The following is a 21,470-nucleotide window of genomic DNA, read 5'->3' as shown; positions in this document are numbered from 1 at the left end:
AATACAGTTGAACAGAGGGATCTGGGTATAACCGTGCATAGTTCCTTGAAGGTGCAATCTCATATAGATAGGGTGGTAAAGAAAGCTTTTGGTATGTTAGCCTTTATAAATCAGAGCATTGAGTATAGAAGCTGGGATGTAATGTTAAAATTGTACAAGGCATTGGTGAGACCAAATCTGGAGTATGGTGTACAATTTTGGTCGCCCAATTATAGGAAGGATGTCAACAAAATAGAGAGAGTACAGAGGAGATTTACTAGAATGTTGCCTGGGTTTCAACAACTAAGTTACAGAGATAGGTTGAATAAGTTAGGTCTTTATTCTCTGGAGCGCAGAAGGTTAAGGGGGGACCTGATAGAGGTCTTTAAAATGATGAGAGGGATAGACAGAGTTGATGTGGACAAGCTTTTCCCTTTGAGAATAGGGAAGATTCAAACAAGAGGACATGACTTCAGAATTAAGGGACAGATGTTTAGGGGTAATATGAGGGGGAACTTCTTTACTCAGAGAGTGGTAGCGGTGTGGAATGAGCTTCCAGTGGAAGTGGTGGAGGCAGGTTCATTGGTATCATTTAAAAATAAATTGGATAGGCATATGGATGAGAAGGGAATGGAGGGTTATGGTATGAGTGCAGGCAGGTGGGACTAAGGGGAAAAAAAAATTGTTCGGCACGGACTTGTAGGGCCGAGATGGCCTGTTTCCGTGCTGTAATTGTTATATGTTATTATATGGTTATATTTACAGAATGTGTTTCCCAGTCTATGTGTGGAAAATTGAAATCTCCCACAATCACTACCTTGTGCTTACTACTAATATCTGCAATCTCCTTACATATTTGCTCTTCCAATTCTCGCTCCCCATTTGGCTGTCTATAATACACCCCTATAAGTGTTGCTACCCCTTTCCCATTTCTCAGTTCCACCCAAATAGCCTCCCTAGACGAGCCCTCTAATCTATCCTGCCAAAGCACTGCTGTAATATCTTCCCTGATAAGCAATGCAACACCTCCACCTCTTGCCCCTCCAATTCTATCACACCTGAAGCAACGAAATCCTGGAATATTTAGTTTCCAATCACAGCCCTCCTGCAACCATGTTTCACTGATCGCCACAACATCATACTTCCAGGTGTCAATCCAGGCTCTAAGCTCATCCACCTTTCTTACAATGCTCCTAGCATTAAAATATACACATTTAAGAACCACCCTCTCTTATTCTCTGTTTATTGTCTTTTTCTTCTCTCTCCCCTACATTTTGGGTCAGAGTGCTACCATTCTCTGCCTCCTGCCTCACACACTGACTGCTAGCTTTCCCAATTTGAGTCCCTCCCCCCAACCACACTAGTTTAAAGTCTCCCCAGTAGCCTTTGCAAATCTCCCCGCCAGGATATTGGTCCCCCTCGAGTTCAAGTGCAACCCGTCCTTTCTGTACAGGTCGCACCTTCCCCAAAAGAGATCCCAATGACCCAGAAACTTGAATCCATACCCACTGCACCAGTCCCTCATCCACTCATTTATCCTCCACCTCACTCCATTCCTACTCTCACTGTCGCGTGGCACAGGCAGTAATCCTGAGATTGTTACCTTTGCAGTCCTTCTCCTTAACTCTCTACCTAACTCCCTAAATTCTTCTTTCTGGACCGCTTCTCTTTTTAAACCTATGTCGTTGGTACCTATATGTACCACAACCTCCGGCTCCTCTCCCTCCCATTTCAGGATTTCTTGGACGCGTTCAGACACATCCCTGACCCTGGCACCAGGGAGGCATCCCTTCCTCTTCACCTGCAGGAGCTGGATGCTTCTTTGTGAATAAGAAGGATGGAACACTTCGGCCCTGCATTGACTACAGAGGACTCCATGACATTACTGTTAAAAACAGATACCCTCTTCCTCTTATCTCCTCTGCATTTGAACTGTTAAAAGACGCTAAAGTATTCACTAAGTTAGATCTTAGAAATGATTATCTGGTGAGGATAAGGGAGGGGGATGAATGGAAAACTGCGTGTAACACACCCAGTGGTCATTATGAATATTTGGTCATGCCATTTGGTCTTACTAATGCTCCAGCAGTTTTTCAAGGCATGGTTAATGATGTATTACAGGACACGCTGAACAGATTTGTGTTTGTGTACCTTGATTAGGAAGCAACCATACAAAGCAAGCCACCTGTAATTCCAAATTATTTTATCTATTTCTTCCACGAGAATTATTGCCTTGGAGTATGGCAAGAGAATACACACATTAATTTGCATAAGTAAACCTGTTTTTATTTTAATTTGCATAAGTAAATGTGTTTTTATTTTAATTTGCATTTGCTGACGTGTGCAAAATTCTTCAACAAATAAATGCATAAAGTGCGCCCAAGAGTGCAGGCAGAGTATGAAGTGACATATTTAAAAAACTTAACACATTTTCATCAAGTTAATCGGGTTACATGGTTACCATGGTACAGCACACATTAACATCTTGCGTGACCTTGTAGTAACTTGGCAAAGCTTTGCATACTTGGGTAATGCAGGTATAGTTCTCCAGTAGTGGTAACTTGTTTCAATCCTGTTTAAAAAAAAAAAAACATTTCATAAAAAGGCTGTATATAAATCATTGTAAAATCACACAATCTGTGAGTTCCTTTCACATAAATATACTTATGATTCTTTTTCGCAGCTGAGTCAAAATGCCAGTTGCCACTACCTAAACCCACTGCAGGAGTAACTTCATTACATGAACCTCAGTAGTTTAAGACTTTCGCATGGTTACTTAAATGTGGCCATTTCAGCAACACTGAAACAAATAAAAGAGTGTGCTTTAAATGTGCTCATAAAATGCCAATTTTTTAATGAAACTTCGTGACCCAGCAGAGGCCCTGCCTACAAAGTTGGCCACAACCCCAAGTGAGTTGCAAGATTCTGCAAACTGAATGCGTTAGGAATAGTTAAATGCCACTTTCTTAAATGTGCAGACAATAATAGGTTTATTCTGAACAATTGTGCATCTCAAAATAATATGTAGCTTACAAAACTACCAGATGGCTCAGAAAGCATAAAGGGAAACATTTGCATTTCTTTTCATCGGGATGTTCCAAATTAGTTTACAGCAATATACATATTGATTCACTGCAGAGATTGATTTGAACCAATTTACACTGACTGTTGGAAAGTGTGTTTACAAATATTAAGATTTATTTTAGTAAGAATTTGAATAGTATCTGCCAGAACCCTTTACTGTTCCTGACTACACAGAAAACAGAAGCTCTGCTCCAAGATATGAGTATGAATAATTACAGGTAGGCAAAGTACTGTTTTACAGAGTAGTGTATTCCCAAGGTATTCATTTGTATTTTCTATTTACTGATTACAGCCTTACAGCCTATGCGTCATACAACATATTTTGTACAATGTAATTTTCTGCATTATGTACTGTAGTGTGTGATGCATTGTGGGGAATGCAGATGAACCTAGAGACTGGATTGGAGCTTGAGACTATGATGTGGTAGGCATTGTGGAAATGCAGTGAGACTTCCCACTGAAACATCTGTCACCTGGCCAGGCTTGTTTCCCAGTACAATGTCAAGTATCCTCGAGTTGGATTATCAACATACTGTTTGAGGAAACTATTTTGGACACTTCTAACAAATTCTGCACCATTTAAGCTTTTTGTACTGAGAATGACACTATCAATATTGGGGAAATTAAAGTTGCCTACTACGATAAAATTGTTGCTTTGCATCGTTCTGTAATCTGTCTACATATTTGATCCTCTATCTCCTGCTGGTTACTGGGGGGACTTAGTACAATCCCAATGGAGTAATAGCACCTTTCTTATTTTTGAACTCCACCCATATTGCCTCAGTGGATGAACACTCTAATGTGTCCTCTCTGACTGCTGCAGTGACATTCCCTCTGATTTAAAAAGCAACTCCTTCGCCTCTTTTACCTCCCTCTCAATCATGTACAAAAGATCAAAACTCAAACATTCTGATAGTCCTGTGCCTCTCATATCCAAGTCTCCGTAACAGTGACAACATCATTGTTCCAAGCACTGATCGAGGCTTTTTTAAGTTCAAATGTTTTACACATGATACTCCTCGAATTCACATAGACTCTCTCTAACACCTCTCTTCCCTTTCCTGATCATTGTCTTTATCACAGGGGGCATACTATTAACTGACACCCACGGTTATCTGTACTACTTGCGTTCTCATTCAGATTAGAAGGTACATGAGGCATGAATTCAAAGTGAACATCTCGCCCCTCCGCAGCCAGGGAGGGGGAGGGCAGAAGTGAGGATGAAAACACTGCAGTGGATGAGACTGGTCTGGCGAAAGTGAAAGGGGAGATAGATCAGGAAGAATATTAAAATGCAAAAGGTGTACAAAGTGTAAGATTTTTGATGTTTGAAAGGAACCTAAGGAAGAAACATCATCTATTCCAATTGTCCACGGTTTGACTTTATCACATTACAAATCCTTCACTTCAAGACAATTAGGCAGTTGATAAACATCAAACTTGCTAGTTTACCATCCATGAGTTGTAATGGAGCGAGTAACACGTCACAGCTTCTTAGACAGGAACTCCCATACCAAGCAGGTGTGTGAAAGCACCAACTTGAAAATATGGTATCTGATAGCTGCCATCTTCATCACAAGAACTGCAGCTGTTCTTGAAGGCAGCTCATAACCACGTTTTCAAAGACATTTAAGGCTGCGTAAAAAAAAAAGTTATAAATAGACAATAGGTGCAGGAGTAGGCCATTCGGCCCATCGAGCCAGCACCGCCATTCGATGTGATCATGGCTGATTATCCCCAATCAATACCACGTTCCTGCCTTCTCCCCATATCCCCCGACTCTGCTATTTTTAAGAGCCCTATCCAGCTCTCTCTTGAAAGCATCCAGAGAACCTGCCTCCACCTCCCTCTGAGGCAGAGAATTCCACAGACTCACCACTCTCTGTAAGAAAAAGTGTTTCCTCGTCTCCGTTCTCAATGGCTTACTCCTTATTCTTAAACTGTGGCCCCTGGTTCTAGACTCCCCCAACATCGTGAAAATGTTTCCTGCCTCTAGCGTGTTCAAGCCCTTAACAATCTTATATGTTTCAATGAGATATCCTCTCATCCTTCTAAACTGCAGAGTGTACAAGCCCAGCTGCTCCATTCTCTCAGCATATGACAGTCTCGCCATCCCGGGAATTAACCTTGTAAACCTATGCTGCACTCCCTCAATAGCAGGAATGTCCTTCCTCAAATTAGGGGACCAAAACTGCACACAATACTCCAGGTGTGGTCTCACTGGGGCTCTGTACAACTGCAGAAGGACCTCTTTGCTCCTATATTCGATTCCTCTTGTTCTAAAGGCCAACATGCGCTTTCTTCACTGCCTGCTGTACCTGCATGCTTACTTTCATAGACTGATGTACAAGGACCCCCAGATCTCGTTGTATTTCCCCTTTTCTTAACTTGACGCCATTTAGATAGTAACCTGCCTTCCCTGTTTTTGCTACCAAAGTGGATAACCTCACATTTATCGGCATTAAACTTCATCTGCCATGCATCTACCCTCTCCCCCAACCTGTCCAAGTCACCTTACATTCTCATAGCATCCTCCTCACAGTTCACACTGCCACCCAGCTTTGTGTCATCTGCAAATTTGCTAATGTTACTTTGAATCCCTTCATCCAAATCATTGATGTATATTGTAAATAGCTGCGGTCCCAGCACAGAGCCTTGCGGTACCCCACTAGTCACTGCCTGCCATTCTGAAAGGGACCCATTAATCCCTACTCTTTGAATACACAGAATCCGTCATCGGATACATCTACAGGTGCACAACCTTTTATCCGAAAGCCTTGGGACCAGACACTTTTCGTAATTCAGAATTTGTCGGCCTTTGGAATGGAAATTTTTTTGCGTAGATTTTAATGGTTGGCTCAGTGGTAGAGTGCTCGGCTCATATCCGCAAGGTCGCGCCTTGATCCTGGCAGTTACTCGGTCGCGAGTTTGAGTCTTCAATGTCATTTTTTCTTGCAGAATAAATGTCTGTATGAAATGCAGTGTGTTGAATGAATTCCTGAATTTGTAAATGTGCCCGCAGCATTGAATCACCTCTCGCACTCATGTCACCCTAGCGGAATACATGCCCTTAGGCGGCCTAGCTCGGGGATTCTTTAATCCCCGAGCTAGGTCGCGCGTTTGCGCCTCGATCCTGGCAGTTACTCGGTCGCGAGTTTGAGTCTTCAATGTAGTTTTTTCTTGCAGAATAAATGTTTGTATGAAATGCAGTGTAGGAGAGGTGTACTGACTGTGTGGGCAGAACTTTGGAAGTGATTACCCACCAGTCTAAAAAACCGCTGTGTCTCCCTGTCCCTGGGATAGCAGGGGGCGAACAAACAGCACAATATCCCCCTCCAACTCCAGAGGAATCCTCTCCCCGATGGGCCGCTATGGCGACAAGTGGCAGTTTGCCCACAGCCCGAGCTGCGCCACTTCATCCGCCACCGCAAGAACAAGACGTACCTTGCACACCATCAGCTTCTGCCCCTACGTGTTCCTCTGGAGTTGGAGCGGGGCTGGGCTGGAGTTGCTGCTGGCTGTGGGTCTCTGGGATCTCCGTGCTTGCAGTGGGCCTGGGGGTCGGTGTCCCGTTGGTCCTGATGTCTCCGGCCACCCCCCTGGACTGGAGCTGAGACTGGGAACTGTACCGCCCTTGCCCCCTCCCTCTGCAACTGCAAACAACCCCACTCTCCTGCAAGGGCGGTACAGTTCCCGGAGGATAGCAGGTGGCCGGAGACGTCAGGACCAACAGGAACCCGCTCCCCGATGGGCCCCTACGACGCCCCGAGCTGCGCCCCGTCATCCGCAACCCAGGTTCCTCTGTAGTTGGAGCGGAGCGGGGCTGGGCTGGGCTGCTGCTGGTTGTGGGTCTCTGGGTTCTCCGTGCTTGCGGTGGGCCTGGTGGTCGACGTCCAATTGGTCCTGACGTCTCCGGTGACTGCACTGACCTGCTGCCATCGCCGACGTGAAGACAGTACAAAGCCCCCGCGCCGGTGCAATGAGCGGGGAGCTAGAGAGGGGAGGGATGGGGTCACACACATGGCCGGGAAGCAGAGGGGTGTAGGTGGGGTGAAACTGAAGGGAGCGACAATCTGCTGCTGCCTGCACGCTGAGTTAAAAAGTTCCCACGCAAGACTCACGATACACTGGTTACCGTGGGAACTTTTTAACTCAGCGGGCAGGTAGCAGCATATTGTCAATTATTAACCCTCCCGCGCAATATACCCTCACCTTCTCTTTTATGAATGGGGATTTAGTTCCCCTTTCATCGAGGACCGACCGCTATTCGGAGGTTTCCGTTATTTGGATCTTCGGATAAAAGGTTGTGTACCTGTATAAATGTATTGATGATGTAACGGTGGTAAAAACCGTCAGAAGGCGTGCCAATCAGAAACCTTGGCTAACTGGGGAAGTGTGTTCCCTACTGAGAATCCGGAATGCTGCATTCAAATCTGGGGACAACGCGGCATACAAACTGGCAAGGGGTAACCTATCCCGGGGGATCAGGGAATCGAAGAGGCTGTATGGACAAAAGCTTAATAGCCACTTCGCAAATGACAAAGACACACGTCGCTTGTGGCAGGGATTTCATACCATCACTGACTACAAGCCCCCCCCCCCGCTGCGGATATGCCAAAACGACCCCTCTCTACCAGATGAACTGAACGAGTTCTACGCATGGTTTGAGGTTAAAAACAGCACCCAGACACGTGCACTACTGCCATCTCCCAGTGACCAGTCGTTCAGGCTGTCCACAGCCGGAGTTAAAAAGGCCTTTGCCAGCATCAACCCACGCAAAGCTGCAGGGCCGGCCAACATTCCTGGATGCGTTTTAAGAGACTGTGCCAAGCAACTGAAAGATGTCTTCACAGACATTTTTAACATCTCACTCAGCCAGGCAGTAGTGCCCAACTGTCTTAAGAGTGCCACCATCGTCCCTGTCCCGAAGAAACATTGGCTATATTTAAGAGGGAGTTAGATGTGGCCCTTGTGGCTAAAGGGATCAGGGGATATGGAGAGAAGGCAGGTACAGGATACCGAGTTGGATGATCAGCCATGATCATATTGTAGGTATGTTGCAAAGCCTACCTGAAGCGTCGCTGAAAATCTGTCGCTGCGGGTGTGTGCGATTTTAGCGCCGTTTAGAGGGGGCGGGTTTTAAAACGCGATTTTCCCTAGGCTGTTCCAATCGAGGATGTTCAGCCTAGTTAATTATTAACGGAAAATCGCTGGAATATTCCGTCGCTTTAGCTATTATTAGTTTTAAAGGCTTTATCTAATTGTTATAGTAGTTTAAAAATTAACCTCTAAACCCGTGACCACCGGCAACCGGCAGGGTCTCATACAGCAGACAACAGAAAGTAGGCTGTTTATTTTTTACATTAAAAAGGGCTTCTTAAGATCCCTTTATACAAAGTTTAAAGTTGCGAGTAGCTAATTTTGGGCCCATTATATCCCGCAGTATTTTTCTGGGCATTTGGGGACACAAATCTAGCGCAATGTGAACGTTCTAAACCAGCGCGTTCACAGGATCCCACTAGAAAGCCGATTTAAATTGACTTTAATTTACAGCAATTGAACACTAAATTCCTTTCATTTGGCCTATAAATTAATGTAAATGAGATTTAAAAATTATGTTTTATTGTGAATTATTTGTGAATATTATTTGGACACTTAGGCTATTTAAAAATGTTAATCATTTATTAAGAAATAGATAGATGTTTAGATCTAGTAATTGAAGTTTGAAATTAGCTCAAATTGGATAACTAACTAATTATATGCTTTAATTTCAGGTCATCCAAGTAAGATTGGTTTATATTTGTTTCAGAATGCTTCAATCTATGATAACTGAAAATGTCATTCAGTTCTCTTAATTTTTAAGAAAGTTGTGGGCTTTTGACTGTCCACGATCACAGTTTTTTTGTTATGTCCATAGAAAATCAACGGGGAACAAGATGCTAATTTCCGAGTATGAAAATGGTCATAACGTTTTAAATACTTGCGATATGAAAGTGAATTAGGTGTCAAATTAAACTTCTTTTTATGCTTTATCTGATGGGATAAATTGCAGACTTGATTTTTTAAATCTCAAAATTTTGTAACATTGCTACATATTGAATGGCGGTGCAGGCTCGAAGGGCCGAATGGCCTACTCCTGCACCTATTTTCTATGTTTCTAAGGTAACATTTCCCTTTTTCCAGAAATTGTGCCTGGAAAGTCAGGAATCAAGTATTTCTCCTCATAGCTGCAATGAGAAGGTATGTTGCAAAGCGTACCTGAAGCGTCGTTGAAAATCTGCCCCAGCCCGTGTGTGTGATTTTGGCGCTGTTTTGAGGGGGCGGGTTTATTTATTTTTTTTTTTTTTTTTTGTATTTAATTTTTTATTATTGGAGATAGGTACATGATCTATTACATCTATTACATCATTATTACATCATTTTTAAATTGATAATATTGTCAGTTATTATTACATTGTCTCCAATACTTTTTGCATTTTTCTTCATTTTTTTTTATAACTAGATAGGGCTAAAGGGATAGATGAAATAGAGAGAGGGAAGAAGGAAAAAGAAAACTAAAATAAAAAATAAAAAAAGGAAAAGGAGTGAAAGAGGTAGTTGAAGAAGAATGGAAAAATTTGTTAAAGTTTAAAAACATCATTCGAGATATGTTCGTACATTTCGAAGTATAGCATTTCATCCAATCTTTAGTCCGGGTGCTAGTCAGGTTCCTGTGCTGAACTATTCTGACCCTTTAAATAATCAATAAAAGGAGACCATGTTCCAACGAATAATTCCTGTTTATCCAACAGGGAAAATCTGATTCTTTCCATGTTTAAGGTCTCCGTCATTTCTATAATCCACATTTTGATTGTGGGGGCCGTAGGGCCTTTCCAAAATTTTAGGATTAATTTTTTTCCTGTTATTAAACTGTAATCGATAAAGTTTCTTTGTGTTATTCTAAGTGTTTGATTTGATTCTAATATTCCGAATATTATTAATTTTGAGTTGGGTTCCAGTTGTGTGTTGATTACTTTGGATATTATACTAAAAATATTTACCCAAAATTTTTTAATTTTTGTACAGTTTGTAAACATGTGCGATAACGTAGCTTCTAAATGTTGACATTTATCACATATAGGTGAGATATGTTGAAAAATTTTATGTAATTTTGTTTTGGCGTAGTGTAACCTATGTATTACTTTAAATTGTATTAGAGAATGTCTCGCGTTTAGTGAACATTGATGTATGTGTTGTAGACTTTCTTCCCAAGTGTCTTTCGTTATTACCTGGTTTAATTCTTTTTCCCATGCTTGTCTGTGTAAGTCCGTCAAAGGAATGTCACTATCTAATAAGATATTATATATATAAGATATTAATTTTTCTGTATTAGGATGCTTATTCCAACATTCATCTAGAATCTCTGGGTTTCTATTTCGAAAATTTTTAGAATTCGATTTAACATAATCTCTGAGTTGAAGATATCTGAAATAATCATTTCCTCGAAGTCCATAAATCTGTTGCAACTCCTGAAATGTCAAAAAAGAGCCTTCTTTGTAAAGGTGTCCTATATTTTTAATTCCATTATTCTTCCATTGTGTAAAACCCCCGTCTAAACATGAAGGCTTAAACAATGAGTTATTCACAATTGGAAGAAAAAGAGATAAGTTATCTAATTTTAATGTCTTTTTTAATTGTTTCCAAATTTTTATAGCACTAAATATTATAGGGTTTTCCTTATAAATTTTCTTGTTTAATTTAGACGTAGCAAATAATATCGCACCAATATCATAAGGCATACAATCTTCCCTTTCCAGTTTTAACCAGTCTGGTTGCTGGTCTATTTCTCCCAACCAGAAGTTCATATTTTTAATATTAACTGCCCAGTAATAAAACAAAAAGTTAGGTAAAACCAAGCCTCCATTATTTTTTGATTTACACAGGTGTCTTTTGCTTATCCTATGATTCTTATAATCCCAGATAAAATCATTAACAATAGAGTCCAATTTTTTTAAGAAGTTTTTTGCCAGGTATATCGGAATCGTCTGAAAAAGGTATAATATTTGCGGTAAAAAAAACATTTTTTATGGCATTAATTTTACCAACCATTGTAATCGGTATTGTTTTCCAGTATTGGATATTCTTATGTAATTTATTCAATAATGGGGGGAAATTTGCTTTAAATAATGATGTATATATCTTAGTTACATAGATACCTAGATATTTAAATTTTTCATTTACTACTTTAAATGGGAATTGTTGTATTATCTGTTTATTATGTTCCCTTATTGGCATAATTTCACTTTTATTCCAATTTATTCTGTATCCTGAAAGTGCACCGAATTGGTTTATTAGTTTTAATAGGTTTGGGATACTAATTTCTGGTTTTGTGATGTAAATTAATACGTCATCTGCATATAGAGAAATTTTATTCACTGTGTCTTTACTGTTATACCCATATATTTCCGGATGCCCCCTAATTCTTTCTGCAAGTGGCTCAATTGCAAGTGCAAATAGTAATGGAGATAACGGGCATCCTTGTCTACACCCTCTAGATAGACTGAATTTAGATGACAGTCTTTGGTTGGTAAGTATTCTGGCCGTAGGATTTGTGTATAGCAGTTTTATCCATGTGCAAAATTTCTCCCCTAGCTGCATCTTTTCCATCACCGAAAATAAATAAGGCCATTCGACCTGATCAGGGGGCGGGTTTTAAAAACACGATTTTCACTAGACTGTTGCAATCGAAAATGTTCAACCTAGTAAATCATTAACGAAAAATCGCTGAAAGACCCCGTCGCAAAAGGTAATATTAGTTTTTATGGCCTTGTATAATAGTTATAGTACAGGTGCCCAACCTTTTATCCGAAAGCCTTGGGACCAGACACTTGTCGGATTTCGGACATTTTCGGATTTCCGAATGGAAGATTTTTAGCGTAGATTAGGAAGGTAGCGCAGGCGGCTTGAAAAGTCTGGAGCGGCTGCCTCCTCCCCGGAGACTGGAGAATCATTGTAAATCATTGCATAAATGTTAGTCAGTTAGTTTGGAGGGATTTTATGTGGTGGTGGTGGTGGGGGGGGGGGGGGGGGGGGGGGGGGGGGGGGGGGGTAAAGGGGGGAACTTTGATTCTTAGTCCCCTACCTGGTTGGCGACTCCCAACATCGCGGAGCTGGGGGCTCCGTCCGGCCGCGGGCAGCGCTGGTTGGAGCTCCGACCCCAGCAACTCTACCCCTGGCTGCGACGTGCTCCAAATCCAGCGCCGCCCGCGGTCGGACGCCCCCCACCCCAGCTCCGCGAATGTTGGAAGAAGGCGGCCTCAGCGCCCTGGAGCTTCCCGCACAGCGACCCGGTGAGGCATTGCCCGCTCCCCGCTGATATCCCAGCGCCGCGGGCGGCAGTGGATTTGGAGCGCCTCGCAGCCAGGGGTAGAGTTGCCGGGGTCGGAGCTCCAACCGACGCCGCCCGCAGCCCCAGCTGGGAGTTGTCAGCCACAGCGCTGTGGAGCTTACTGCACGGCGACCCGGTAAGGCATTGACCGCTCCCCGTCTCTCCGACCAGGTAGGGGACTAAGAATTAAAGTTTACCCCTTCAACCCCCCCTTCACATAAAAGCCCTCCAAACTAACTGACTAACATTTAAGCAATGATTTACAGATGTTTTAGTGTCTCCCCGGTCTCCGGGGAGGAGGCAGCCGCTACAGTAGTACAGACCTGGGTTGACCGTGGGTCGTTTCGGGTCAAGTTTGGCGCCAAACGCGAGCTTTGGTGTGCAGACGACATCCTGGAAAAAATGGCCGGTTTTCGGAGTTTTTCGGTTTCCGGAACACCGGATAAAAGGTTGTGCACCTGTAGTTTAAAAATCACTCTCTAAACCCGCGACTTCTCGCAGCCCCAGGGTTTTATAAAGCAAACAATTAAAGGTATGTACCTTATTTTTACATTAAAAAAAGGCTTCTTTAGAACCCTTTATACAAAGTTTACTATTGCGAGTAGCTCATTTTGGGCCCATTATATCCCGCAGTATTTTTCTGGGCATTTGAGGCACAAATCCACCGCAATGTGAACGTTCTAAACCAGCGCGTTCATAGGATCTCACTAGAAAGCTGATTTAAAATGGACTTTAATTTACAGCAATTGAACACTAAATTCCTTGCATTTGGCCTATAAATTAATGTAAATGAGATTTAAAAATCATGTTTTATTGAGAATTATTTATGAATAATATTTGGACACTTGGGCTATTTAAAAATGTTAATCATTTATTAAGAAATGGATAGATGTTTAGATCTAGTAATTGAAGTTTGAAATTAGCTACACTTGGGTAACTAACTAATTATATGTTTTAATTTCAGGTCATCCAAGTAAGATTATTTTATATTTGTTTCAGAATGGTTCAATCTACGATAACTGAAAATTTCATTCAATTCTCTTAATTTTTAAGAAGGTTATGGCTTTTTGACAGCACACGATCACAGCTTTTTTGTTATGTCCATAGAAAATCAATATTATCTAAATGGTGGCCGATTGGGAAAGGGGGAGATGCAGCGAGACCTGGGTGTCATGGTACACCAGTCATTGAACGTAGGCATGCAGGTGCAGCAGGCAGTAAAGAAAGCGAATGGTATGTTAGCTTTCATTGCAAAAGGATTTGAGTATAGGAGCAGGGAGGTTCTACTGCAGTTGTACAGGGTCTTGGTGAGACCACACCTGGAGTATTGCGTACAGTTTTGGTCTCCAAATCTGAGGAAGGACATTATTGCCATAGAGGGAGTGCAGAGACGGTTCACCAGACTGATTCCTGGGATGTCAGGACTGTCTTATGAAGAAAGACTGGATAGACTTGGTTTATACTCTCTAGAATTTAGGAGATTGAGAGGGGATCTTATAGAAACTTACAAAATTCTTAAGGGGTTGGACCGGCTAGATGCAGGAAGATTGTTCCCGATGTTAGGGAATCCAGGACAAGGGGTCACAGCTTAAGGATAAGGGGGAAATCCTTTAAAACTGAGATGAGAAAAACTTTTTTCACACAGAGAGTGGTGAATCTCTGGAACTCTCTGCCACAGAGGGTAGTTGAGGCCAGTTCATTGGCTATATTTAAGAGGGAGTTAGATGTGGCCCTTGTGGCTAAGGGGATATGGAGAGAAGGCAGGTACGGGATACTGAGTTGGATGATCAGCCATGATCATATTGAATGGCGGTGCAGGCTCGAAGGGCCGAATGGCCTACTCCTGCACCTAATTTCTATGTTTCTAATAGGGAACAAGATGCTAATTTCCGAGTATGAAAATGGCCATAACGTTTTAAATACTTGAGATATGAAAGTGAATTAGGTGTCAAATTAAACTTCTTTTTATGCTTTATCTGATGGGATAAATTACAGACTTGATTTCTTAAATCTCAAAATTTTGTAACATTGCTACAATGAGCCTCCAGTTTTAACAAAATATGAGAAAAGACACAAAGTGCTGGATAACTCAACGGGGTCAGGTATCCTTTGTTCCTGGCTTGTGTCTACATTTAAACACAATGCGTTTGTTGGATTAAAGGAGCCTATTCAGTACAGCATATTTACATTAAACATATTTACATTAAACCGTTCCTCCAGCACAAGCACAAGTTTAAATCAGCGTCGCCTACCCCGCCCCGGCCCGGCCCGGCCGCGGCTCCACCACTCACCGACATCCACGCAGCGCCCGCCACTCGCCAAGTGGCGCGGGCCAATGGCAAACGGGCAACTCAGAGCAACCGAGGACGTGAAGAGAGGGACGGGGGGCGCGCGCGCACCCACATCCGCGACACCAGCACGAGACGCGGAACGGGAGGCGGTTAGACGGAGCGAGGCGGACAGACCAGACCAGACCAGACCAGGCGTGAGCTCAACAGCGCGGACCGCGACGCACAGCTCTAGCGGGGGCCCGGCGGCCGCACTCGGTCAGGTTCAATGGAGCTGAAGAAAGTGTTGCTGCTGCTGCTGCTGGCGGCGCAGTTGGCCATCGCCGCGCTGGCCCAGGAGGACGGAGCGGGTAAGCAAGCATCGGTCGCCGTGTGCACCTCTCCGGGTAGCTAACCGGTGCGGGTTTGGTATAGGGTTGGACACTCCAGCGTTGCAAGGCATGAGGTCTTGTCATCTGACAAAATGTTGGAGTAACTCAGCGGGACAGGCTGCCTCCATCATTGTGTGTGTGTGAGCGTGAGAGTTACTCCAACATTTTGTGTGTATCTTCGGTATAAACCAGCATCTGCAAAGCCTTCCTACACAGGTCTAGTTGCCTGGTCGGATGGGGAACAGAGGGCGAGGGGTTCACTTTGAATTCACACCCCACCTACAGTCTAATGTGATCGAGAAAGTGAGTCTTGGAGTGGGGCAGAATTCTGGAGGTACTGGGAAGGGCAGGCAGCGCCTGGAGGGAGGGAGACAAAGTTACAGATTCAAGTTAACCTTTTATCATTAAAAAAAGCATTTGAGCTAACGAAAAGTTATTAAGATTTTGCATCGGGTAGAAACAAGGAGCTGCAGATGCCGAATTTAAAAAAAAATTGAAGAGACAAAATGTTGGAGCTCGATTTGTTACTAACACCTATGAGAGAGAAGCGAGTATTACCAAACTTCTGAATTCTCTGGGGTGGAACCCTCTCCAGGACAGACGTGAAGCTCACCGTTTGACCTGTTTTTACAAAATGTTAAATGGTCAGCTCCACATAGATTACAAGACCTACTCCAAACCCAAACCAATTAGGAGCAGACGAGGGCATTCGATCCAATTTGTGATTCCAGCTACAAAGACAGATGTGTACAGCAATTCATTCTTCCCCCGCGCAATTAAAGCATGGAATAATCTCCAGCCTCCTATAGGGTGATTTCACTAAAGGTCACTGGAGCGTAGATCCGCACCCACGTGACCAAAATTCTCAAGTGGAGGACACTCGAGGGTTCGGTACATGTTAGTGGATGGGAAAAAACGCATTTTCCCACCCGTTAAAACATAGAAAACGGCGAGGTTGTGAGCTGCAATTTACTGTGCCAGTCGGGGTGACCGTGAGGCACAGCCACCTAGATTTACAGGGGAAAAAAAAGATAGCAAGTAAGGTAAATTCAAGAGGGAACTGGTGCCGCCAAACCGGCGGAAATGAACAGCCGACATTTGCCGTGGATATTTACAGGTCCAAAATATCGGGAATTATCGCGTTTGCTCGCTGAATTTCATCAAAAGTAAGTTAATAATGCCTTACTTTTGATGAAATTCAGCGAGCAAACGCAATAATTCCCGATATTTTGGACCTGTAAATATCCACGGCAAATGTCGGCTGTTCAGCTTCTTTCCGCGGCGGTTTGGCGGCACCAGTTCCCTCTTGAATTTACCTTACTTGCTATCTTTTTTTTTCTTCCTGTAAATCTAGGTAGCTGTGCCTCACGGTCACCCCGACTGGCACAGTAAATTGCAGCTCACAACCTCGCCATTTTCTATGTTTTTAACGGGTGGGAAAATGCGTTTTTTCCCATCCACTAACATGTACCGAACCCTCGAGTGTCCTCCACATGAGAATTTTGGTCACGTGGGTGCGGATCTACGCTCCAGTGACCTTTAGTGAAATCACCCTATAGTTACCCAACCAGATGTAATTACATTTAAAGTAGCTCTTTCTTCCCAATAACCCTTTCTGCCTTAAGTCCTCTCTCCACCACCTCCAATTTAAATTCCATTTGGAATATTTTGGAGGACCAAGAAACCAAGAATAGTTCAGTGGACCGGGCAGCATCTATGACGTTTCGGGTCGGGACCCGTCAAACATTGCATTGAAAAGTCTCAATGATCGAAGTTGAAAGCAACATCCTCATGTCTATGTCAATAGAATGTTTTTTTAGTTCCCATTAATTTTGTTTGGTTGAATTAACCATGTATAGGTATCAGAGTAAAAACGATTTAAAATGCCATTGCCGTTCAGAAACATTAATCAATTAAAAATAACCATAAAACAGAAGACAACTTATTAATTCTTAATTGTATTTTAAGAATGTTTAGAAGCCCCATTTATAGAGGTCAATTTTTTTTTGTACCCGAGTCTGACCTAGTGCCTGGTTGAGAGATTGCTTCTTTGCATGTTGTGATGTTTGAAATTTCCTGCAAAACTAGGCTCTTGGCACTGGACTCTGAATATGCCTGAAACTACTGTCAACATGAATTGCCCCTTTGATCTTTACAGCATAGAGCACACAGAACAACAGATCACAGGAACAGTCCAGTTTCAGCCCAGTTTTGTAAATTCAAATTAAAATCGTAGAACTATACAACATGGAAAAAGGCACTTTGGCCCACCATGTTGACCAAACTGGCATTCTGGGCTAGATCCCTCTAAACCTTTGCTATCATATGTCTATCCAAATATCTTTTGAAATTCTGTCAACTCATTCCAGATATAGACGACCCACTGAGTTTCCTCTCTCGTTTCGCCTTGGGTTTAGGTTTATTAATGTCATGTTCTGAGTTAGTGTAAAGTGTTGTTCCAAATGCTCTTCAGTCGGGTATTTAGGTAGGAATTTACAAAAATACAATCAAGTTAAACTTTAGTACAATAGATGGAGTAAAGGGGAAGATGCAGAATACAGTTTTCAGCATTGTAGTGCATAGAGTAGCGGTAAATTGGATAGTACCCTACCTTATGGAAGGACTGTTCAGAAGCCTGATAACAGGGGAAGAAGCTGTTCCTGGTTTATTTGTGGGCTTTCAAGCCTCTGTACCTTCTGCAGGGAGAAGGAATGGTTGGGGGTGGTACAAGTTTTTGATTATGATGACTATTTTCCAGGGCAGCATAAAGTGTAGATAGTCGATGTGTGAAGTCTGGTCTGTGTGATGGATTGTGCTACAACTCTGCAATTTCTTGTGATCTTGGGAGGGATGTCTTGAGGTTATGCCCTCGGGTTTTAAAACCTTCTGTTCGCTTCACCCATGTCCCTCATGACCTTGTACAACTCATCAAGTCACCCCTCAGCCTCCTATGCTCAAAAGTAAAAATGTCTCAGCCTCCACAACCTCTCTGTATAAATCAAGCCCACGTCCAAGTGACAACCTTTCCAACCATGACATCCTTTCTGGAGCAATCCAAGTATGGTCTTGCCAATAAACGACGTACAGCTGCACCACAATGTCCCAATCTTTGTACTCAATACCCTCCCTAAAGAAGGCAAGCATGCCAAATCCCACCTTCACCATCCTGTGAAAATAACCTCCCATTTTTGGGGAACTATGAACATGCACTCCTAGATTTCTCGATTCTGCAACTCTCTCCAGGGCTCTACTATTCACTGTGAAATTCTGCCCTGGTTTGACATGCCAAAGAGTGACACCTCAGATTTGTCAGTTAAATTCCATTTGCCATTCCCCAATTGATGTAGATCCTATTTTAAACTTAAATGTCCTTCCGCAATATCTACTATACCAACAATTTTGGTGTTATCTGCAAATGTATTGACTAAATTAACTACACTGTCATCCAATTTGTTAATGTAGATAACAAACAACACTGGACCCAGCACTGATCGCTGCAATACACCACTGGTAATAGGTCTCCTATTAGTAAAAATACCCCTCTCTTTCGGCTCCTCCCCATCCAAGTTTGAATTTAATAGGCTAGCCTCCCTTGGATTCCCTTTAATCTTCAAGACTAGCCAAGGTAGGTTCCGTCTTCACAAAGGAAGACATAAATAATCTGCCGGAAATAGCAGGGGACCGCGGGTCAAAGAAGTTGGAGGAATTGAGTGAAATCCAGGTTAGTCGGGAAGTGGTGTTGGGTAAATTGAATGGATTAAAGGCCGATAAATCCCCAGGGCCAGATAGGCTGCATCCCAGAGTACTTAAGGAAGCATCTCCAGAAATAGTGGATGCATTAGTAATAATCTTTCAAAACTCTTTAGATTCTGAAGTAGTTCCTTGCACCACCCGGCGTGGCTTTAATGGCCGCGGGACAATCGCCATCGCCAGCCGGGGGCTTTGACTTTGACTCTGACATCGGGGGGGGGGGAGTGCAGTGGAGAGAGAAGTTTTTTTTGGCCTTCCATCACAGCAATGTTTGTAATGTATGGCTGCAGAAACGGCATTTCGTTTGGACCTCAAGGGGTCCAAATGACAATTAAATTGACTCTTGACTCTCTTGACAGTTAGTCTAACATCGGTAGTGGGGAAACTGCTAGAGTCAGTTATTAAAGATGGGATAGCAGCACATTTGGAAAGTGGTGAATCATTGGACAAAGTCAGCATGGATTTACAAAAGGTAAATCATGTCTGACGAATCTTATAGAATTTTTCGAGGATGTAACTAGTAGCGTGGATAGGGGAGAACCAGTGGATGTGGTGTATCTGGACTTCCAGAATGCTTTCGACAAGGTCCCACATAAGAAATTAGTATACAAACTTAAAGCACACGGCATTGGGGGTTCAATATTGAAGTGGATAGAGAACTGGCTGGCAAACAGGAAGCAAAGAGTAGGAGTAAACGGGTCCTTTTCACAATGGCAGGCAGTGACTAGTGGGGTACCGCAAGGCTCAGTGCTGGGATCCCAGCTATTTACAATATATATTAATGATCTGGATGAGGGAATTGAAGGCAATATCTCCAAGTTTGCGGATGACACTAAGCTGGGGGGCAGTGTTAGCTGTTAGGAGGATGCTAGGAGACTACAAGGTGACTTGGATAGGCTGGGTGAGTGGGCAAATGTTTGGCAGATGCAGTATAATGTGGATAAATGTGAGGTTATCCATTTTGGTGGCAAAAACGGGAAAGCAGACTATTATCTAAATGGTGGCCGATTGGGAAAGGGGGAGATGCAGCGAGACCTGGGTGTCATGGTACACCAGTCATTGAAGGTAGGCATGCAGGTGCAGCAGACAGTAAAGAAAGCGAATGGTATGTTGGCTTTCATAGCAAAATGGTATGAAAGCGAATGGTATGTTGGCTTTCATAGCAAAAGGATTTGAGTATAGGAGCAGGGAGGTTCTACTGCAGTTGTACAGGGTCTTGGTGAGACCAAGACCTGGAGTATTGCGTACAGTTTTGGTCTCCAAATCTGAGGAAGGACATTATCTTATTGCCATAGAGGGAGTGCAGAGAAGGTTCACCAGACTGATTCCTGGGATGTCAGGACTGTCTTATGAAGAAAGACTGGATAGACTTGGTTTATACTCTCTAGAATTTAGGAGATTGAGAGGGGATCTTATAGAAACTTACAAAATTCTTAAGGGGTTGGACAGGTTAGATGCAAGAAGATTGTTCCCGATGTTGGGGAAGTCCAGGACAAGGGGTCGCAGCTTAAGGATAAGGGGGAAATCCTTTAAACCCGAGATGAGAAGAATGTTTTTCACACAGAGAGTGGTGAATCTCTGGAACTCTCTGCCACAGAGGGTAGTCGAGGCCAGTTCATTGACTATATTTAAGAGGGAGTTAGATGTGGCCCTTGGGGCTAAGGGGATCAGAGGGTATGGAGAGAAGGCAGGTACGGGATACTGAGTTGGATGATCAGCCATGATCATGTTGAATGGCGGTGCAGGCTCGAAGGGCCGAATGGCCTACTCCTGCACCTAATTTCTATGTTTCTATACCATAGCCCTTGCCTATCCTCTTGGTGACCTCTTCAAAATATTCAGATTCCTGAGACATGATTTCTCGTGCATAAATAAATCCATGCTGACTATCTCTAATCAGTCCTTGCCTGTCCAAATGCTGGTGAATCTCATTTTTCAGAATCCCCTCCTCCAACAGTGATGTCAGGTTCACTGACCTGTATTTCTTGGCTTGACTTTGCTGCCATTCTTAAAAAATGGTACAACATTAGTGTTTTAGTTTTTAGTGTTCTGGAACTACACCTGTGGTTAAAGATGTTGAAAATATCTCTAGTTTCTTCCATAGCTTCTCATAGGGTCCAAGGATACACTTGGTCAGACCATAGGGATTTATCCACCTTAATGCAGTTTTAAATTGCCAATAACTCTTTTGCAAGTTTGTGTATGGTCTAAAAAATCATAACTTGCATGCCTGAAATCCTTAGATTCTGTGATACTTTTCTCAGTTTAAAAACTTAATTTAAAATATCATTTAGAAACATAGAAAATAGGTGCAGGAGGAGGCCATTCGGACCGTCGATTCAGCACCGCTATTCATTGTGATCATGGCTGATCGTCCCCTATCAATAACCCGTGCCTGCCTTCTCCCCATATCCCTTGATTCCACTAGCCCCTAGAGCTCTATCTAACTCTCTCTTAAATCCATCCAATGATTTGGCCTCCACTGCCCTCTGTGCCAGGGAATTCCATAAATTCACAATTCTCTGGATGAAAACATTTTTTTCTCACCTCAGCCTTAAATGGCATCCCCTTTATTCTAAGACTGTGGCCCCTGGTTCTGGACTCGCCCAACATTGGGAACATTTTTCCTGC

At 43.0% G+C, this 21,470-nt stretch overlaps 1 protein-coding gene and 1 long non-coding RNA gene across 3 annotated transcripts in view; one reads left to right on the top strand and one right to left on the bottom strand.

Moving 5' to 3' along the window:
- Nucleotides 1–2,243: 2,243 nt before the first annotated feature.
- Nucleotides 2,244–14,856, bottom strand: LOC129710268 (uncharacterized). 2 transcript variants are annotated; one of them, XR_008725650.1, is made up of 3 exons: nucleotides 14,722–14,856; nucleotides 4,516–4,698; nucleotides 2,244–2,551 (listed from the first exon to the last, which is right to left on the bottom strand). It is a non-coding gene; the product is annotated as an uncharacterized LOC129710268 (long non-coding RNA). The 2 variants fall into 2 exon arrangements; XR_008725651.1 differs by lacking the exon at nucleotides 14,722–14,856 and adding an exon at nucleotides 14,633–14,708.
- Nucleotides 14,841–21,470, top strand: part of pdia4 (protein disulfide isomerase family A, member 4) — a 33,180-nt gene continuing 26,550 nt past the window's right edge. Inside the window, exon 1 of the mRNA XM_055657131.1 lies at nucleotides 14,841–15,068. Within this exon, the coding sequence (XP_055513106.1) occupies nucleotides 14,987–15,068 (82 nt within the window). The 5' untranslated portion in view covers nucleotides 14,841–14,986. The remainder of the gene's footprint in view (nucleotides 15,069–21,470) is intronic.

This window comes from Leucoraja erinacea, chromosome 2 (genome assembly GCF_028641065.1).
Source record: "Leucoraja erinacea ecotype New England chromosome 2, Leri_hhj_1, whole genome shotgun sequence".
NCBI lineage: Eukaryota > Metazoa > Chordata > Chondrichthyes > Rajiformes > Rajidae > Leucoraja > Leucoraja erinaceus.
This window is presented reverse-complemented; position numbering and strand designations above follow the sequence as displayed.